General features: G+C 39.4%; 1 protein-coding gene across 5 annotated transcripts in view; it reads left to right on the top strand.

Annotated features, from left to right (window-relative positions):
- TPD52L1 (TPD52 like 1) overlaps positions 1-22,411 on the top strand; it is a 108,520-nt gene that overhangs the window by 59,060 nt on the left and 27,049 nt on the right. For all 5 annotated transcript variants that reach the window (XM_003932381.3, XM_074397513.1, XM_074397514.1 and 2 more), the window contains exons 2-3: positions 7,524-7,639; positions 16,545-16,693. In XM_003932381.3, coding sequence (XP_003932430.1) covers positions 7,524-7,639; positions 16,545-16,693 — 265 coding nt within the window. The remainder of the gene's footprint in view (positions 1-7,523; positions 7,640-16,544; positions 16,694-22,411) is intronic.

Here is a 22,411-nt window from a genome sequence, read left to right as displayed (position 1 = left end):
ACAGACCTCACCTGGCCAAGGGAGAAGTGCAATTACTGCATTCTAATCAGATCTATGATTATTTGTTATCGTTATTAAAATAATTCCATATATTTTATTACATGTGAAAGAGTAAAATGGCCGTCTTTAAGTGCCAAATACTCCAGTAGTGAGGGGCAGCATTTATTGACTCTACAGCTTGGTATATGTATATGTGCTCAATTTTTTTAAACCTATACTTGGTGTGGGTGTGAGCACCGAGGCTTTGAGTAGTGGGAAAAAATATTAGGCCTAGTCCATTCCAATGCAATTGTTTTAAAAGCCTCTTTAAATATTATTCATTTCCCCAGTAAAGTTATCTTCTAGTTTGGATTTCTCCTTTTTCAGATCCCCTTTTCCTTTGTCCTAGCTAAGGAGGCATCTGGCATGTCTGGTGTATGGAAGCCTGAAGGACCTTGCAGTGCTGGTATTCTGCTTGTATGGCTCTTCAGGCATCTGGGAATATGATGGCCTCTGGTCCTGAAGTGTTTTGCAGATACTACTCATGATCTTGTCTCCCTCAGCTGAGTTTGGGTTCAGTAGCTCCTCAGAGCTGATTCAGCTTTGCCTTGACTCTCACTGGTGGGAGATTCTTTCTACTTCCTCCATTTGACCCCTGGTCACCCCAGCCCCTGATGCAGGGACGCCAGCCTCTTGCCAAGGTGGTGAATTTCTCCCTAAGTACTGTGAGAAGTTCTGAATCCTATCCATGGTTAACTGACTGCAGAAGAGAGAGTTGGAGAATTAAACACCAGGGGCCTCTCTACCCAGCACCCCTGGACCTGCCAAGTTTACAGCCATGTGGCTGTGCACCAGGTCAGTGTGGGATAGCCTGAAGGATATTCCTTCCTAGAGTTCAGAAGGAAATTGGGGCAGGCTTCTGTATCAGTCAGGGAGCCAGAAAGCAGAAGGTGGGTGACGTGCTTAAAAGGGATGCCTGATTCCAGAAAGCTTCATGAATGGGCCATCAGAAAAATGACAAGAGTTAAGGGCAATCAACAGTGTTGTTGAATCACCTTGAAACAGCTGCAATAAGAAGTCAATAGAGTCCTTAGGTCAGAGGAGGGTTCTTGGAACCAGGCAATGGCTGAGCTGTAGAAGGGAGCTACCTAATGGGAGCTTTGGCCTGTGGTAATTGAAAGCTGCAACTGTAAGATGCAGCCTGGCAGGGAGGGAGTCAGACAGGACTAGACATTTGCTAACCACTGGTTTTTGCCCTCCAGTCTCTTGCAGGGGCTCCCCATTGGCCAAGGGTAAGGGAATCACATTGATGTAACCCTTAGATCGTCTCCTGGGCACAGGGAAGGGAGGAGGAGGGTAGAGAGTGGGTTGGAAGGAGTGAACAGAATCTCCAGCAGATTCCTCTATAAATGTGACACATTTCATACTTTCTGGGCCAATGCCCAAAGAGAAAGATTGGATATACACATATCAGGGCTTTTCCCTTCTCATTCTCTCTCCCTTTCCTCTTCCCACCATCTATCAGGTACAGAGCCAGAGGCACATACCTCCTTGGTAAATCCTAGATATTTTAGGGGTATCTAAGGGGAACGGCTTGGGCTGGATGTCCTGGGCTTGGTTTTTGCTATGCCAAGAGAGAAATAATGATAGGTGGAGCATTGCTTCCAAAACCAAAAATCACCAGTTTTGCAAAGCTGATTTCTTGCTGGTAAGTACAATTTCAAATGCCAGAATCCTAAATATTAATCTTTTCTTTGTGCTTCTTTTACTTCTCTGTCCTGCCACCAGCAGGAGGATGGCTTAGACCAGTTAGGAAAATACTAGATTTTGGGAGAGGCAAAGAGAATACAGCACATAAATACTTTAAAAAATTACTACTCCCCAGTTTCATACTGCTATAGTTTGTATGAAAATTTTACAATTTTATAGCATTTTCATGTGTATCATCTGATTTAGCATCATCTCACCTTAGCAACAATCCTACAAGGTATCCATCTTACAGATGAGATGATTGAGGTCAAATGTACTCTGTTAGTTAATTGCAAACGCACAACTAGAATTCCAGGTCTCCTGACTCCCATTAGAGTGCTCTTTCTTCTATGCCAGAGAGGGGGCCACAGCTTGCATATTTGGAAAACAGAACCACGTCCATGAAATTGGTTCAGAATACACTGGTACTTGCTAGAAACTGTGGCTCTTGAGCCTTTGCCCACGGGTAAGTGCTTTCATTGAAAAATACATCTTAGATTTTTCTGATATCTGCTTCCATGGCAACCAGGTAATTTTATACTTATTTTCTTGCCCTTCTCACATTGTCATCTGTCACTTGATATCTTTTACCATTTTTTTTTCTCACTCCTGGTTTTGACTTCATTTCACTGGTTAATTACCTTTTTGATCGAACTCCTCTTTTCACCTACTCCTTGATTCTGGAATTAACCTTTGACCTCCTCGCTTGATTGCTGCTTTCCTAACTCAGTGAGTTGAACATATTCTGCTGAAAAAAGCAGGTCTTGTTTTCATTTTTTCTGTGTTTATGTGGCACCCTGTGTATAACTCAGAGAGCACTCACTGGGACAAGGTGCAACAGGGAATTATGTGCCTAAGTAGAGAAAGGTTGAGGGGAACTTAGACCAAGACTAACTAGCAACCTGGTCTCTGGGCAGATTTCTTGAATGGGTGGTTTCTGGCAGAGAGACTTTGAAGGATTCATTCTGTTTCTGAGGAGTGGGATGTTTGGCCTATCAGAGCTGAAAGCCAGTTCAGTTTCCCACTTTATAAGGCTTACACGCCTCGCCCTCTGAAAAGTGGAAGCTACCGGCTGGGTGCTGGGTCTGCCTTTCCCTAGATTCACGTGAAGTTTCCCAATTCATGTATTACCAGTTAAACAGCATTTTGAATTTTCTTTTCTTCCTAGAATATAGAAGTACTAAAGACGTTTGATGTCTTGAGAAGTCTAAGGACCTGGAACTATTGTTTATACTGGACCATATCTTCTCACACTGTGGAGATAGGGGAAAGCTCAAACCAGCTAAGTTTAAGCAGTATCTGTAAGTCCTTGGGCCAGGCTGCAGGGAGCCGTCCACAGTGTGCTGCAGTACCCCACAGGACTGTCTCTTGACCCCTAATGTGGAGGGGGCGGAGCTTACCTTCTGGGTATATCTCTCATAGCTGTGCTTGGAATTGCTGCTGATTCCTGGTTTGGATAGTTATCCTAGAGCATTGACTAAAACTTTAAATGACTTGTAAATCACACTGTTGTACCAAGAGTCTGTTCTTTACATTCTTTTGAGTCTATAGTCTCGTAGGTTGCTGATGTAGCATAAAACTGATATAGCATTTCCGGGTGGTAATTTGTCAGTAGGTTTCAAAATGTCCATGCCCTTTGACTGAGTAATACAATGTATAGGAAGTCATCATGAGGTACCTAATGACTTAGCTAGGAGGTGTTCACTGCAGCTTCCCAGCAAACAGGGTAAATTATTAATCATCCATAAAACAAAATAATGCACAACCATTGAAAATATATACATGTACATATATGTTTTTAGACATGAAAAGATATTCATGATATTCTGTTAAATAAATAAAGTTTGCAACAGTAAATTCCATACATACATATAAGAAAATATTAATACACTTATGCTCAGAAGAAATGCTGGAAAGGAAGGATCAAAATACTAATATCTGGGTGATATGATTAATATTGATTGTAATTAATAATTGATAATTTTATCTTACTATCTTCTATGATGACCAGACATTACTTATGAAAAAGGAAATTACTTAGCACTGAAACTGGCTTCTGGCATAGAGAGAAGGAACGAGGAGATGATGAACGTGAATCAGCAATACGCCATGTTTACTACTGTGTGTTAGGGTGTTGGCAGTGACGTCAGGGTGCCAATGGCACACTATTGATCCAAACAAAAGGATGTGAATACCAGGGATTCAAGAGAAGGGCCAACTTCAGAGCTATACACACTGGAGCCATATTTTTCTTCTCTTAATCTAAAACATTCTGATTTTGTAGGATAATTATTTACCTTTCTCTTTTGACTTCAGACAAAATCCATTTTCATTTGTTTATTAATAATTATAAGTACACAAAAGAATATTTACAATATAAAGGTAAAGTGGAGAAAATACTCATGAACAGAAATTCAGTGTCTAGAAATGGAGTATGACCATTGACCCTGAAAAGAGTCCCCCTAAGGCAGCAGTCCCCAACCTTTCTGGCACCAGGAACTGGTTTTATGGAAGATAACTTTTGCATGGACACAGGGTGCTGGTGATGGTTTTGGGATGATTCAAGTGCATTACATCTATTGTGCACTTTATTTCTATTATTATTACATTGTAATAATGAAATAATTACACAACTCACCATAATGTAGAATCAGTGGGAGCCCTGAGCTTGTTTTCCTGTCCCACCTGGGGGAAACGGGAGACAGTGACAGATCATCAGGCATTAGATGTTCATAAGGAGCATGCAACCTAGATCCCTCCCAGGCACAGTTCCCAATAGGGTTCGCTCTCCTCTGAGAATCTAATGCCACCACTGATCTGACGGGAGGCAGAGATCAGGTGGAAACGCAAACAGTGGGGAGTGGCCATAAATATGGATGAAGCTTTGCCAGCTCACACACCTCTCACCTCCCATGGTGTGGTCTGGCTCCTAACAGGTAACAGAATGATACTGGTCAGTGGCCCATGGTTTGGGATCTTACCCTATGGTAAGATCCTCCATTCCTTTCTCCTTTTCTCCCTTCCTTGAGAAAACCACAGTCCTGAATTTTTTATTATTGCCTCTTTTCTTTTCTTTTCTTTTCTTTTCTTTTTTTTTTTTTTTTTGAGACAGAGTCTCACTCTGTCGCCAGGCTGGAGTGCAGTGGCACTATCTCGGCTCACTGCAACTTCCGCCTCCCAAGTTCAAGCAATTCTCCTGCCCCACCCAGCCTCCCAATGGTTTTGGGATGATTCAAGTGCATCTGTAGCTGTGACTATAGGTGGGTGCCACCATGCCCAGCTAATTTTTGTATTTTTAGTAGAGACAGGGTTTCACCATGTTAGCCAGAATGGTCTCGATCTCTTGACCTTGCAATCCTCCCACCTTGTTCTCCCAAAATGCTGGGATTACAGGCCTAAGCCACCACACCCAGCCCTTGCTTCTCTTTATAATTTAATTCCTAAGTAATATTTCAGTTTTGTATGCTTTTGTACTTCATTTACATGAAATTATACTTACTCTTTTGCAACTTGAGTTTTTCACTCAATATCTTATTTCCAAGTTTTATCCATGTAATATGTATTGTCATTGTCCACTCATTTTGCTATTATCAAGTCTTCATCGTGGAAATGCACCACAGTATACTTATATATTGCCTTGTTTATGAACCTTTGGGTAACTTACAGTTTGTTGCTACTGTGAAAGCTTTCATTAATGGCCTCTGATATGCGTGTATAATATCTAATACTCATGCAGATTGTCTCAGGTCTATACATAGTGGAATTGCTGAGTTGTGGGGTGTGTGGATGTTTAATTTTAGTAGATAAAATTTTAATAGATAAAAATAGATTTTTTAAATCAAAAAGTAGATAATACTAAATCATTTTCAAATTATTTTTAACTATTTGTATTCTTGCCAGCAGTATGTAAGAGTTTCTGTCCTTTGCATAGTCACCAACGATAGCAACATATTGTTGTTATTTCTATCTCTGGATCTTGAGAGTTATTAGTAATGTCAGACTTGTAACTTTTTGGTAATCTACTGAGCTTGAAATAATTTAATTTGTATTTTCCTGAGCATCAGTGACATCAAGCATGTTTTCTTGGGTTTATTAACATTTGTGATTTCTGCCTATAAATCATCTGTTCAGGTCTTTTGGCCTGTATTTCTATTGGATTACTTCTGGTTTTAAAGTGGGTCTGTAAGAAGTCTGTATATGTTGGGAACAAATCTTTTTAGTTATATATGTGAGAAATATTGTCTTCCAATTAGTGGCTTGTCTTTTCATTTTCCATGTAGTGTATTTGCTAAAGAGACATTCTTAATCTTATTCATCATTTCTTTCATGGTTTGCCTTCTCATGCCTTGTTTAAGAAGTCCCTTCCCATCCAGAGGTTTAGAAACAAACTCCTAGATTGTCTTCCAAACTGTTTATGGTTTTGTCCCTGTGAATAGTTTAAAGGTGTCCAATGTGTTTTTTTCTATAGGGATAACTGTTCTAGGACAATTTATTAAAAACCCTCTGTTGTAGGGCATTCTCCTTAGTTCAGCTAAAAACGGGGTTCTTGTCACACGACCATGAAAGATTAGGCTTGCAGACACTTCGAAGGGTGAGAAAAATGGAATTCATTGGGCAAAGAGGGAAAGAAAAACTCAGTAAAGCAAGAGATGTTCCTGTTAACAAGCCCCCATCTCACAGATGGCATTCTCAGTTACCACCCCGGAACAAGGAAGGCCAGGCTCCCACCCCCTGCAAATGGCATGAACTTCTGGCAGGAACTTCCATGGCTCAACCTGTTCTCCTAGTGGGCAGGCCAGTGGGAATTTCTCCAGGAACCCCTTTGTACTTGGCTGTCTCATTTCCTTTCCCTGCAGAGGTGTAAATGCCAGCTCTGACTTGAATCACATCATAGATGAAGTTTCCTAGGAGTGTGAGCCTGTTTCCTGGGTTCCCTGGAGAACACAGGCATTTAAGTCAGCCAGATGTTGAGGGGCCCTATCAAGAAATTTGTTCATATTTTAAACGATAAGTCATTTGTCTCACATAACAAGTTAGAAGCTATTCTGGGTTATCCTGGGCCACAATAATGGCACTGAGAACCCCAACTCTTCCCATATTATCCTCTGCCAGAGTCAGTTTATCAGTAATGGTTCCTCACAGCCCCAGCTACTTCGAGCCACATCTGCAGTGGAAAACAAAGGCCTTCATATTTTAAATTCTAACCTTGAGATTGTTTTGGACCACCCAGGGAGCGTGCATTAAGTTGCAAGCTGCTTTCCCATGCAGTCCCACTCAGGGTCATGAGTTCTCAGGGGGAGGATTTTTTTTCTGTCCATTCAGTGCTGAGTTTCAAGATGGGCAACTTGCCTTGCAGATCCCTGTGTGAAGAATTAAGTTATTTATTTCTAGTCCACCTGACTCGCAGGATGCAGCCCCGTGGGGCCTCCAATTTACACAGGAGTGGCACATTAAACTCGTCTCCATGGGTGGGCCTTAGGCTTTGTCCTCTGCCCCTGCACCCCGTGAGACAGTGAAGAGCTGAGCTGGAATTCACCAAGGTGGTGAATGTAGACCTCCCTGAAAGATTGTCCTGTTTACCTTCCCATTTTCTCTTAATTTTTTTGGCTTCTTGGTATTTTTTACTTTCTTGGAGCTCATCACACATTTAGGAGGATTTTTGTCTTTTCTGGAATTTTTAGTTGTTTTTCCGTGGGAGGGTCTGTCAGTGCATCTAGTCCTCCACACTATGGAAGCAAAAGTTGGTTTAAATTCACTTTAAAAATTGCATTCTGTTTTATCGATTTTGCCTAAAGGTTTGCTGGAGACTGAACCATTGCAAGGAAGAGATGAAGACACAGTAGCCAGTGCTGACTACTCTAGCATGCTCTCTGAGGAGGAAAAGGAAGAGTTAAAGGCAGAGTTAGTGCAGGTATGTTTAGTAATCCTATTGTTGCAATTTCTATCTCTGGATCCTGAGAGTTATTAGTTTGATACAAGTCCCATATTGGAATTGTGTTGTCTTTCATTTAATAAAATTTATAAATGAATACATTGCAAGATGATGCCTTTTTCAGAGCATTTTTCTAATGTTGTCTATTACCTGTTGGTTACAGTTGTAGAACGAATCGTTGTGCTGCTTAAGCAACAATCATAAATAGTTTTAAATTTGCACTTCTTATTTTTTTAACTATCAGAATACTATGGGAATAATAAATCACTTAAAAACCTGATGGAATTCATTCCAGACCATGTTATAGGAGCAAGATCCTTTTGAAGATTGGTTCTGGTTTTAGGTCAGCAACTTAGCTCAACAATTATTTTGAAATGATTTTTTAAATGAAAAAGTCAATCATAGAAGCAGCCAAATTTATAAGTTGCATACTTTTTGGCAGAAAAATAAAGCTCTAGGGGGAGAGAGGAAAGCTATGTTTCATGGAGGCCTCATTAGATCTTGTGTAGCTGCTGTGGGCATCTGGACCTAGAAAGGAGGAGGGTGGCGGGCTTATTATGAATACAACTCTTTGTTCAAGCCTTTTGTTTGCAATACCCACTTTAGACACTTTGCTGAGAAGCCTTTACTTTCTAGGAGGAGAATGTTGTAGAAAGGGCTCCTTTCTACAAGTAGGATGAAGCAGCAGAGCCAGAGGAGCCAAGGCCAACATTCCCTTCCCGTTCTGTGTCCTGGCTCATAGGCCAGGAAGATCCTGTTCCCTCAGAAACAAGGTTGCCTTCCTGCTTTGGCCTCTCCACAGGCTGAGAACAGAGCTCTGAGCTCCGTCTTACCCTCTTCCTGCTTTGTCCACTCTGAACTCAGTTCTAACCTCCAGAGAATGTTTGTCTATGACAGCTCAGAATAATGTTAAAGACTTTCAAGTGCTCTTACAAGACACACTCCCAAATTAATTTCATTTCAAAATAAAAAAGCAGCACATTCCTCTGGTTTCAGTAAGCACAGTGCCTCACATCTTGAGCTGGGTCTGTCTGTGGCCGCTGAATGGCTACACATACCGCAGTGCACAGACCAAAGTTAGCATCAACAGAGAATGAACTGACTCCACATGTTCTTATGGCCTGAAATTCTGAATCATGACTAGTTCACGTCAACCGCAGGGTCCAAATGTCATGCTCTGCAGACTAGGGTAAGCCAACTGAGTCTCAGCTAAAACTTCACTCCATTGCGGTGATGCTAGTTTAAGTTCAGGCACAACATCTATAACAGAACAATTGCTATAAAACGCCTTGATTTTTATTTTTCTGGGCTTTAGGATTACTGGAGTATGCATACATACATGCTAATGTATGTTGATTTTTGTACATTCTCTATTTTCTAAATGTCAACAGTGAGCATGATATTACTTTTACAATCAAGAAAAAAGCACTGGTTTTAAATGGATGCCCCATGAATATAAAAAGCTAGAAGTGTTTTCAGAAATTCCTGTCTCATTTGGTCATAGTAATATACTTCCAGCACATTTCATTCCTAAGGGATTTTGAGCCTGACTTTGGGAAATAACACCAGACTCTGTTACTGTGTTCAGGTTACCGGGATTCATGCTTTGCACTAGCCTCCATGCTTCCTGGCTCTTATTTTTGGGTTCTTCAGAGATGAAGAAGTACCTCATGTTGCCAAAGGTAGCATCGTGACTTCCAGAGGCACACGAGCACAGCTGTCTGCCCCAGGCCCAGTGAAAAGCAGAGGAGGTGGATCTTTGCAAATTTTTTTCTTCGCAGTTCTCTTTCCCCTCCTCCATGTCAGGCCACCTCTGCTTTATGCTCATTCTGTTTTTAAAACTGCTTTCCTTGCCCTTTTACAAGTGTGCCTGCAGATGTGTGGACACAGGAACTCAAGTTCTTTAGTATCCCATATGCATTCAGATTTTACCTTCAATGCTAGGAGTTAATTTTAACAACGACACACAGAAAGGCATCTCTGCAGTCTCACTGCTGGCCCTATGAAGAACTGAGGCATTCTACAGGGAGTCTGCTCCTCTGTCCCAAATCTCCACAGAGATTCTTTATGGGACCCTGGTCACAAGCAACTTTTCTCTCTGTCTGAGGGAAGATCCTACTGGGTCTGTTAGCTTCTTGGGTACCAAAGATACCTCGGAGAACAACCTATTAGATGATGGCCTTGGAGTCAGGCACTCAACTGTGGTCATGATCCAAAGCAAGATCTGTGTGTACGGGGACTTCTGACCCCTGGCTGCTTTGTTGAAAAGAGTTCCTGAGTGTGCCAGGTGTCCAGACTCCTCTTTGTTTCTTACCTCTCTCTTCTTCATCTCCTCTGCGAAATAAATAATTCAAAATCAAAGCTGTTGGAAATTTAAATTATTTTGAGCCTTAAAGGAATGTAATTACGGGACCTGAGTCACATAACAAGCAGCTGTAACCCAGGCAGCTGTAACCTGTTTCTCTGATTGTAGAGTAGCCTTTTAGTTACCTACATTGTTCTCTAAAATGTTATGAGACTGAAGGGCACCAGAGAAGACCTCTTTATTATAGATTAACTTCTTCTTTCTTCTTTTACACAAACACCTTAGATTGTCTAAGATGGAATGTTAAACATATATTTCTAAATTGGAAAAGAAAAAGAAAACAAGCTATAACAAATCAAATTGCTGTAACTCATAAACCAGCCGTATATGGAATGTACTGTAATCCTATTAAATTTTGCTGTTTTCTGCCTGTGTAAATAAGACCTTAACTTTTCAGTTTCAGAGCACTTACCCCATTCCTTTAGAGTCTGTATTTCCCAAATGTCTATAGTTAGCTTTTCACTTGGATTAACTCTTAAATTGGATTCTGATCCATTTTATTATTTCAGGTTGACACCTCCTACTGCTTTCTGGCTATGCTGGATTCCTTCCTCCTAGCTTTCCTTCTCTTCCCTCCCCTCTGTCTTATCCTGCATTATCTTGTCGATAATATTCCCATGAGGTTGCCCTTAGACTTCAACCAATCTCATAACGCCATTCTCCCACACAACCAACATATTTTTGTGTGCTTACCAATGCCGGCAAGAGGAAGACTTCTTTTGGTTGATGTAAAATAAGCCATTAGTGTCCAAAAGGCTTACATCTTGGACAGATTCAGCGTTTTGAAAGAAGAATCTCTTGGCCAGGCATGGTGGCTCATGCCTGTAATTCCAGCACTTTGGGAGGCTGAGGTGGGGAGATCGTCAGAGGTCAGGATTTCAAGACCAGCCTGGCCAACATGGCAAAACCCTGTCTCTACTAAAAGTACAAAAATTAGTCAGGCCTGGTGGTACGCGCCTGTAATCACAGCTACTCGGGAGGCTAAGACATGAGAATTGCTTAAACTCAGGAGGCAGATGTTGGCAGTGAGCCAAATCGGGCCATTGCACTCCAGCCTGGGAGACAGTAAGACTCCATCACAAAAAAACAAACCAAACAGCAACAACAACAATAAAAAAAAAGAACTCTCTTTTAACATAACGTTATCTTTAATTTATTGTTGTGGTCATGCAGTATGTGTCTTTTTTAAGGTTCATCAAGTGTGAGGCCAATATTACCTGTGATCTGGTGCAGTGGTTCATTCACAGAAGGTGTGTAGTTAATATTTATAATTAGCTTCAACTACTTTATATTTTAAATGAACATTCATATTTGTAAACACCAAAAGTAGAATATGCTTTTTTTAAAAAAACAAACCTTGTCAATAAATAGAATATTCTTTTGTTTCAGATATTTATTCTCATTAGTCTTACTACCAGAGAGCTTTTCTGAGGTCTTTACCCATCTGGGTTTTCTTCTCTCTCTGTTTTTAAATACACTTGCCCAATAATTCTGTGCCACTATCATCCCACTCCCACTTTAATTTCACTAAGCTGCATTTTATGTTTAGTATTTCATAATGTGGCTTGCCTTTTGAAAAGGATAAAGTTTTGGCATTAGTACTGTAAATGTGTGATTATATAACAATCGAATACTGCCAACGTCCCTGAGATAAGATGGTTTAAGAAAAAATAGGCATTAATAGGAATAGGAAAAATACCAGACAGCATTATTAAGTAGGTAAAGCCTATTTTCATGCTCCATCGATCTCTCCTTTGGCTCTTTCCTCTTCCTTTTCTGTGTGTGGGTCCGAGACACACAGTGCCCTCAATCTAACTGTGTCTTACACTTGCAAAGAAGTGCCTTAGGCTCTGGTCCCCTCTCTCTCTCAGCTCCCTCCTCAAGACCTTAACTCTTTCTAGACCCAGCTAGTGGATGGCTAATGTGTTCATAACCATAACATCTTATTGTTACGCCCCTCCCAGGCAGTATCTGCAGTTTAATCTTGGGTCTCTTAGCCAAAGGCAGGAAGAGTAGCCCAGAGAGGCATACCTGAAGCCATGTGCACATGAGAACAAATGTGGTTACTCCTCAGCAACATACTGATGATTCCTAGTTTATGGAAGTATTTTTTCTTCTGGGTTGCAGTTAGAAACTTTATGTAATCTAGCAGATAAAATAGAAAATTTTTTTTAGAAATTTCATACTAAAGTAATTCATTAGCTAATTCAGACTAGTTAGTTCACTTTTTTTTGCATTTTTCTTGAGATATATATATGTAACATAAAAGTATCCATTTTCAAGTGACCCATGCAGTGGCAGTTAGTACACTCACAATGTTATGTTGTGTAACCACCTCATCCGCCTGGTTCCAAAATATTTCCTCCATCCTGAAGGAAACTTGCACCCATTAAGGAGTTGCTTCCATTTTCCACTTCCCAGGCTCTGGCAGCCATCAGGCTTATTCTGTCTCTATGGGCTTACCTATTCTTGATACTTCATGTAAATGGAATCATGCAGTATGTGACCTTTTGTGTGTGGCTTCTTTCACGTAGCCTGATGTTTTGAGCATGATTTAGTACTTCATTGTTTTTATGGCTGAATCATATTCCATTTTATTTATCTACTATTATTTATCCATCCATCTCTTGATGGACATTCGGGTTGTAGTCACCTTTAATCTATTGTGAATAGTGCTGCTATGAACATTTGCGTCCATGTATTTGTTTCATACACCTCAGTGTGGAATTGCTGGGTCCAGAATTAACTTTCTGAGAAACTGCCCAACTGTTTTCCACAGTAGAGGAACTATTTTACGGTCCTACCAGTAATGAACAAAGGTTCCAATTCCTCCACATCTTTGTCAATACTTGTTATTTTCCTGTTAATTCATATTTAAATAATGAAGTTTAAATATCTAATCTTGGGCATAAATATTTTCTCCTAGGGAGTCCAGAAACCAAAGAACTTGACCATTAACTTCTAATGAAGAAATAACTATTTTAAATTAAAAGGAAAAGATATATTAAATACTTTAATTCATTAATGTGATTTACTTCCACTTCATCTCATTCCAAATTTGATGTGGCTTACAGAAGTACTCACAATATAGAGTCTCCATACTTCTTGCATTAGAATATCTGAGGGTGCTTGCTAAATAACATAAGTAGTCTGCCTCCAACAAAACTAAGGCATTGAACCCTCAGGGCCTTAAAAGGCAGCAGGTGCCTAGGAATCTGAATTTTAAATATGCTATCTTATTTAAAGTGAAGTTGAGAACCACTGAGATAACTAGACCAAATGATCTTGGTCAAATAAAGGACTGAAGTTCAGCAGCAGCAGCCTTTAAGGTATTTGTAATTAAATACCTCATTGTGGTAGGACTCTTGGCTCTGTACAGTGAGAAGTGGTTGACCCTTTGGAACCCTACAAGTTAATGTAATTAAAGATTGCCTGTTTTTCCAACTTTGGGTATTTGCTTAATAGAGTTTTTGGCATATATTTAGATGTCTGATAAATATTCTGAATGTTTTGAGAAGTGTGAGTCTTTATATTGCATTGAAATGGTTAGGATATTATTTAGAATGTGAGAATACACCCAACTTAAATAGCTGACTCCATGTCTTCATTATTATTAGAGCCCTCTTCCCCACAAACACCTTTTAAAGTATGCCTGAATTTTTAAATTATTAAGTATGGGACTTTATATTTCTTTTTTTAGAATGATGTTTGGTAAGTTGGTCACTTTATGTTTCTCTCTATCACTTTTTGGGGATCAAGATTTTATTAAAAATTTAATAGTAACTTTGAATCCTTTACTCACTCCCCACCTCCAGATAACAAATGAATAATCCACAGCCCCCTGTGATTTTTAATACACTTATGGGACTCTATGGCTGTGAGGTTGAGACTATTAAGATATTCAAGCTTCTTTCTCCTTGTGTACATCTGTAATTTATTTCAGCAAGTTAAATTTTTTCCCATTATATTTTTACACAGCGGAAAATACAGTAATACTCAATATGCCAAAAAACAAACAAACAGAAACAAACAAAACAACAACAACAAAAAAAAAAAACAGACTCACAGTAATTTCAGTCACTCTAAATGAAAGAAAGCAGAGAAGGACTTTTTAATAGAGAATAAAAGGCTGACATGAACCCCAAGGATTTTCTGTGGCAAAAGAGCAAGAGATACAACCATGAGAAATATTGAGCAGCAGATTAAATGGAGGAGGACACATTGATAAAGATGAAAAAGAAATATGCCACGTTAACAAAAGAATGGAGGGGTTTAATTTTACAATAATAGTGTATTCTCATTTAATGGAGAAACTAAAAGCATTCTTCTCTTTGGAGGTCCCTGAATATACTCCTTTTGCAGTAATCAGTGCACACTGAAGACTCTTGCTTGATCAAGGAAAGAGAAGGTTCTATTGATGATACTATGTTTGTAGAATGTGTAATTCATTTTAGAAAGATTTCTGTGTACATATAAAAAACGTTCCATGAACATAAAGAAATGTATAATGTTAAGTTGCCAAGACATTTTGCTGATATTAAAAACCCCAAGATGTTGTTACTTCTTACTGTGGTATTTAAGATGCTTGTGATTCAGTATTTCTGCTTGTTTTGCTTGCATCACTATTTGTGTATGTAAAGTTTCACAGAACCATTCCTGCCTGTTCACTACTGGGGCTAGTAAAAGACTGTGGTGGGTTTTTTTTTTTTTTTTTTTTTTTTTTTACATGTTTTGTTTTTGCAGAGGCGAGTGCCTTTCTTGAGCTGCTTTCCTGGGAGCTATGTTTCTGGTGATCCGAGGAGCGCATTTGCACGATGACTGACAGGCCAACAGGGTTGGTGTGAAGCAGCTTGTGGTCCAAAGTAGAGTGACACTTTACATGTAAATGAGCCGCAGTTACTCCTTTTAAAAAAGTTTTAGTAAGAAATCTACTAAAATGACAGACTTTTATTATCTCCATGCATATGGAATCCTAAGGTAGTTCTAATGATTCTTTTCTGCATTAGCAAGAAAAAGTCACAAGCATTTATACTTTTCAAAAAAAAAAAAAAGATGTAAATGTAAGCACTGTTACCAGAGCAATAAGTTATAGAGTATAACAAATAATTAAAATCAAAGACTTTGTGGTTTATTCAGATTTATCTTCACAGGATAAAACAGCACTTTTCAAAATCTGAGTACTTTACAGAGCCCCTTTGTTAGAGATTACATTTGCAAGAGCAATTTTACAGTGCTGAAGAGATCTGCTTTTCCGTAGCACAGGGGAAAGAGGAAATAAGCCCATAGGAAGCCTTATACATGAACGTTCATAGCAGCTTTATTTGCGTTAGCCAAACCTAAATGTCCTTCAGTAGGTAAAGAAACAACACACCGGGTATATCTGTTCAGTGCAATACTACTCTGTGAAAAAAGGGGAAGAACCATTGATAATGCAGCGACATAGATGAATGTAAAATAACCATGCTGCAAAGCCAAGCAAAAATGAGTATATACTCTATGATTCAATTTATATAAAGTTCTAGGAAATATCTGCAAACTAAACTCTAGGGAAAGAAAGTAAGTGAGTGGCTGTCTGGTGAGGGTGGATTTGGGGAGAGGATAGAAGAGGGAGGAAGGAATGACAACAAGCAACTAAAAGGTGATGAATATGTTCACTACCTTGGTTGTGATAATGGCTTCACTGGTAGATACATATATGAAAACTTACAAATTATACATATACACTTTACATGTCTGCAGCTTATTGTAGTCCATTATAGGACAATAAAACTGTTAAAAAGAAAATCATCACAAATCATTCCTTTACATACATCCTCTACTCCCTTTTCCTCCCTTTCTTAAGGCATTAGATTGGCAAAACCCCATTGTCTGCCAATTTTATTCCTGCACCAAAGCAACTGCGTGTGGTTGGCAAAAAATAAACTACACTGAGGCCAGGCGCAGTGGCTCACACCCGTAATCCCAACACTTTGGGGGATCAAAACAGGAGAATCCCTTGAGACCAAGAGTTCAAGGCCAGCCTGGTCAATTTAGTGAAACACTGTCTCTTTAAAACAAATAAATAAATAAATATAAAATAAAAATAAACCCTGACTAGTGACACTTGAGAAGAAGTTATATAAAATAAGAGCACAGTGGAAAACCAATTTTTGTTTAAAAATTATGTCTATATACAACTTATATAAATAACATTTGGAAGTTTAGGAACCAAAAAATAAGCAGTGGCTATTTCCTAGTAGGTTACTGGTGATTTTTATTTTCTTGTTTACGTTTCTCTGTACAATCTGACTTCTTTTTAACAAGCAGCATTGATTACTTCTATAATGATTAAAATGAAAAATCCTGTTTCTACTTTGAGACATTAAGACTATCACCTGTATGGGATTTGTTTGGCAAAGCCACATGTGGGATTGTAGAACTAGGAGGGTCAGAGGCTGGTTGGGAACACCCAGAGCTTCTGTAAGTGTCCTTTTTTGCTGGTCTGACATTTTTCCCCACCATTTCCATTCCTCCTTGTAGCTAGAAGACGAGATTACAACACTACGACAAGTTTTGTCAGCGAAAGAAAGGCATCTGGTTGAGATAAAACAAAAACTCGGCATGAACCTGATGAATGAATTAAAACAGAACTTCAGCAAAAGCTGGCATGACATGCAGACTACCACTGCGTAAGTATGATATGAACAGTGTTTTATTAACTCAGCCTGCTGGTTCCTCACTCTGTTGTGTTGCGTTTTTCATACAAGGCTCATTTGGTGCATGCCGCTAGGAAAAAAATACTTTCTCTAGAAGCAAAGCAAAGAAATGTGAATAATCATTAGGTATGTCGCATGTGAAGTAGACTATAAAGTAGCTTCATGAGATAAAACTTCATTCACTGAAACCCTATTTTCAGTCAGACTACTTTCACTAGGTTGTATTGTTTAAATGTTTTTCTCTTTATTTTTTAAACATTTGTTAAATATACTTTTTAAAAAACTTTTTCTTATAAAAACTATAAATGGGAAGGTGTTTTCTCCTCAGCACACTTGACACTCATTATGTATGTCTTCCAAAACTGGTTGGAAGTTTCAATACTGACTTGCTGGCAATCAATTTACAAAGAAAACCTTGTACCTCTGATCTTTTGTTTTTGCATTTTTTCATTCTCACTATTCTAGGGAATATTTAAAGCTGGGTTTAGACCGATAGAAATGGTTTTGGCTTTGCCATTATCATCTTGTCTGTGTTAGGCAAGGTACAGAACAATCTTGATTCAATCACACCTCTTTATTAGATTATTCTTAAGTTGCATGAAATATTTAATGATGATGGTACTTTTCTAATGTTGTAAAATATTTTACCTGCCAGGGAGTCTTGTACCAAAGGGGAGTACTTCACATATGTGATGTGATTTTTCTTCTTTTTGTGTGTTGGGGTTTAGGGGCTGGTAAGGAAACCACAGAGGTTTTATCCCTAGCCCTAACTTTAATCCCAAATTTCGCCATCAAGAAATTGTCTTGGGTTATGCATTTTCTTCTCTACTATCACACTTTGGAAGGTAAAGATATTGCTTTCCTAATACCTAAGTAGGAGTCAGTTTTTCTGTCTTTCTCCTAGACATAGAGAGACTTGATAGTAGGAAAAGGTACCAATGATTGACAGCAATTATTTCAGTTTAGCCAGCAGCCAACTTTGCCTGCTGGTTCCTAAGAACTAAGGTGTAAGACTTTTTGCTCTTATGTGAAAATGTCCTTGGTATGAGGAGTTGGGTCTAAAATGAGCATGATATCTCCCCAACTTTCTTAGTTTCTGTAAGAATGAGAATGTTTCTCTCCCCCTATATATGGCCTAGCAGTCCTATTGGGTTATATGCCTGTGCACCCTAAGAACTGAACCAGATAGGTTCAGAGCACAGCCAGGAGTCAGGCAGGACGGAGCCAGGGAGCTTGTCAGTTTATCTCCACAAGCTAATCAACCTTCCCCAACCTAATGATGACAGTTACAGAAAAGAAAAAAGAAACCACAAACTGATGTGCAGCAATTTAAAAAATAAATTGCAACACCATATGAACAATGTCCTGAAAGGATAACTGGATTTTAGGCATTAAATTAAATAAGCGTATCTGTTCGTAGTTTTGGCCACTGTCTTTCCACTTTGGTGGCCAATGCCAACCAAAGGCCCTGACAGTGGAAGGCTGAACAATCTTTAATTCTCTGGGTCTGGTCACCTCTGTTTTTAATCCAGGCCTGAGGGCTTCATATTACACTGGTCTGAACTTCCCTGTGAGGTATAAGAACCAGGAAGACCTTCCTACTTGGCCTTCCTAATCACATTGCACAGGTAAACTAATCAAATGAAAGGTGGGGCAATGCTGGCAATTCTGTTGCTGAAGGAGAGAGGTCCCTGGCAGGGAAGTGGGAATGTCTAGCAGAGGGAGTGTCAAGTTTGTGCAAGGTCTGATTGGGGCAGGGAGGGGAGAGATTCATATTCCTCCTGGGACTGGAAATAGAACTGGCAAGTTCAAGGAAGATTTCTAGGCTCTTCCACAGGGGATAATGTCTAATTTGTGTTTTTCCATGTTTGAAAAACATTTTTTTTTTTTTTGAGATGGAGTCTCACTCTATGGTCCAGGCTGGAATGCAGTGGCACCGTGTTGGCTCCCTGCAACCTCTGTCTCCCGGGTTCAGGCAATTCTCCTGCCTCAGCCTCCCAAGTAGCTGGGATTACTGGTTCCCACCACCATGCCTGGCTAATTTTTGTATTTTTTAGTAGAGACAGGGTTTCACTATGTTGACCAGGCTGGTTTTGAGCTCCTGACCTCAGGTGATCCACCCACCTCACTCTCCCAAGTGCTGGGATTACAGGCATGAGCCACGGCGCCCGGCCACAGGTTGGTTTTATAGCCAGGTGGTCTACTTAATGTAAAGCATTTTGCTGGATGAGTAGCCCAGATTTATTTTCTGGCGTTGTGGAGTTTAGAGTCTAGTTAGGAAGACAGAGTTTGAGTTTTATTGTTGTTGTTTTTCTGTTTGACAAAATCCTGGACAAGGAGGATGGAAAGGATTTGGAGAACAGACCAACAGTGGTTTCCAGGTGGATGATGAAGGAAATAGTAGGATCCAGTGTGATGTCTAGGTCTTTGACTTGGGCTAGACCTGGACATGAGTGAGCGTTGGAACTGTTTACTAGCATTGTGGTTAGGCTCATGGTTGCTTGGATTGAAATCTAGGCCTTGCTGCATTCATGAAGGCAGATCATCTTAATACCAGTCTCATAGGTAGTGAAGATTCATTCAGTAAGTTAACGTTTGTAAAGCCTGCAGGACAGCCTCTGACACTCTGTAGGCATCAAGTGATTATTTGCTGCTGTGAGGAAGATTCAGAAACAAGCCTGGAGGAGAAGCCCAATAATTTGTTTTGGCTCTATAATGTCTGAAATGCCCAGTATATAAACAAATTTATAGACTAAGAGGACAACTCAGTGGAAAAGTTTAAGGCAGAAATGGACATTTGGGATTCATCGAGCGCTAAATGACTAGATCAGATTACTTGGAGATTACTTAATAAATATAAATGGTCACAAACTCACTAACCTTTCACACTGAAGTGAACTTTTCTTTTTAGGGGAGAACCAATCCCTCTCTTTAAGAGTAGACGTAAGTCTATCAACCATATAATTTTGGGAAAGGGTCTGTCTCCAACTCTTTCTTCTTAGTTGCTGGGGGAAGGTAGAGGGCCTTAATTATATGTTTGGAGGAGAGATAACAAAATCTGTATCCCTCTGAATTAATTAAACCCCTGCTTTTAGTGTTGTTCATGATACCCATTCCAGGACAAAATCTACACCTCATACAATGAAAAATTTGATGTGAAGAAATGATGAGCTGTTGATCGGGTTAGGTTGGGTAGAATTAGATTTCGAAGCTTTAAAAAAAAATTGTAGCTGTCAGAGTATGTGTGTGATTCCCAGAGGCAATACTTTGCATACTGATTAAGCAATCATGACCTATTTAGTTTGATTTATAATGAAAAGAAAATCTATGGTATGTTAATGAAAGATCTTGGCATATTTCAGTCTGCAGTAGGATTCAAATTGAAATAGGCTTCGATAAGTAGGAATAATTACACAGCAGACTGAAATTATCTCCTTTACAGAAAGATTCCAGGAATATAGGAGCAGGTCAAGAGATCATCAGTATCCATGGTTTCTTGTTGCTGTTGTTCTTGTCACAGTTTTTTACTTGCCTGGATTTGTATCTAAGAACATTCAAAAAGTCCTCCCCCTCTTTTGGTTTTCTGCTGCCTTTTTATGTTGTCATTAGACTTCAGGGACACATGGGAGAGGTGGGTGACTTTGGGGTGAAGAAGGAGGAGAAGTCAAATCTCTTGTGTAGGCAGCGGTAGAATCAGGAAGTGCAACTTCATGGTGGACTGTTCAAAGCAGTGGGCTTCATTTATTCAACAAGTATTATGCTTTGCTAACCCATAAAATATCCCCACTAATAAACTCCTCTGAATTGTGCCACAGTGTAAGTGGTAAGTTGACAGAGGGCAGAGGTTTTAGAAAGGAGTTTAAACTATTCCATATTTTTGAAAAGCTGAATAACTTTATCCTATATAAAGAAGACTAAAAGCCTCATATTCAGCATTTTAAAAATGCACAGTGCTCAAAAGTTGAAGTTTAGTTTATGATTTATTTACTCTTTGATTTTGTGCTTCTAAGACTTCCAGGACATTATGATAAGGAATTCTTATTATCTCTTTTTATGAAGGAGCCTGGTTGTAGCACTACTGAGTTCAGAAGTGCCAGTGAAGATTAAAGACCTAATTCTGAAAGATGTACATACCCAATCCCTCACATGGTTGTTCATTCTTTTTACCTTCAAGCTTTCATCTTATTACATAAGGCAGGAAATAGATTCTTTTTTTCTAGATTCAAGTGGTAAATTTATGTTCTGATAATATATTTAGGGAGCCTTTGGAATAAAATAATCCTAAATGATTTTTTGCATCTTTGGTGAAATGCTGTGTATTCAACCATTAAAGGAATACTTGCTTTTAAATCTCATAAGAGGAAACATATTCATGCTATAAAATATCTTCTTATAAAAAGATGAATTTTTTATTTCTTCTAGTTGTATGTAGAAAAAATGCTTTAAGTGAAAACAATTTAAAAGACAACATGCTTTGTCCTTTTGATTATTAATACTGATTTTCAAATTAGTAAAACAAGTCAAGTGGACTTTGCATGAAAAGTGAACAGCAGGCGACCTGTCCCCAAACTACAGCTCGCGGGCCACATGCGGCCCCCTGAGGCCATTTATCTGGCCCTGTCCACCCTCCCCCTGCCCCGCACCCGCCGCACTTCAGGAAGGGGCACCTCTTTCATTGGTGGTCAGTGAGAGGAGCACAGTATGTTGCGGCCCTCCAACAGTCTGAGGGACAGTGAACTGGCCCCCTGTGTAAAAAGTTTGGGGACGCCTGGTCAACAGAATGCCTTTTATTTGGCTTGCAGAGACCCTTACCTACACTACTGAAGACCCACCTAAGTTAGCGTGCTGGCCAAACAGCTGAGTCTGTCCTTGCCAATAAACACTCTCCATTCCAGCCAAACTGAGTCTGAAAAGTAAAGCCCACTTTCCTGTTGACTTTCACTGAAAAACAGGAAGTTTACATGTACTCAAAACCAAACATCTCTCAGTGAAGTCTTAATGCATGTGACATGCTCTATGAACATTAGCTGCCATTGCTTTAAAAAACACTAGCTGCCATTGCCATTGCTGCCAAAGAAAGGCAAATGTTTAACTATGAAAGTAATGGCAGCTAATGTTCAGCCCTAGGCCAGGTTTGAGCCTTATTGGGAAGTACAGGTCCCTACAGGGGTGTTGTTTGCTAGAATGGCTTTAGAACACACAAGGGCAGATTTCTCTTTTTTCACCTGAAAGCTTCAATTGTTCTCCTGAGGCAGGAGTTTCACATTGGAAACTCCTGATTCTGCTCCTGTAGCTGAAGTGAGGACAGGCACAGAACATAGACTTGAAGCATATACTTTCAACGTTTCTGCCACCTAATGCACAACTGACAGCAACTTGAAGATACCTTATACATTCCTACTTTTACTTAAGGAAAATGTACTGTTCCTGTGCTTTATCAATTATGTAAGTCAGCAATGGTGAACCTATATTTAGCTTAAAGTAAGAGAACTAGCAATCTGAAATGCTAAATACTATTTCCATTTAAGTTACAAGATTGTCAAGTCAATCAGAATATTAGTATTTAAGTTGTTTTTCATTACTTGAATAGTATAGCACATAGTTTTATAGGATAGGATTGAAAAACAATTTTAAGTATTAAGAATGTGCCAAATTCCATGGCGTAATAAAGGGAGTAAAATGCAATATAGC

Source organism: Saimiri boliviensis, chromosome 4 (assembly GCF_048565385.1).
Source record: "Saimiri boliviensis isolate mSaiBol1 chromosome 4, mSaiBol1.pri, whole genome shotgun sequence".
Taxonomy (NCBI): Eukaryota; Metazoa; Chordata; class Mammalia; order Primates; family Cebidae; genus Saimiri; species Saimiri boliviensis.
The sequence above is the reverse complement of the archived record's forward strand: the minus strand, read 5'-3'. Positions and strand labels throughout refer to the sequence as shown.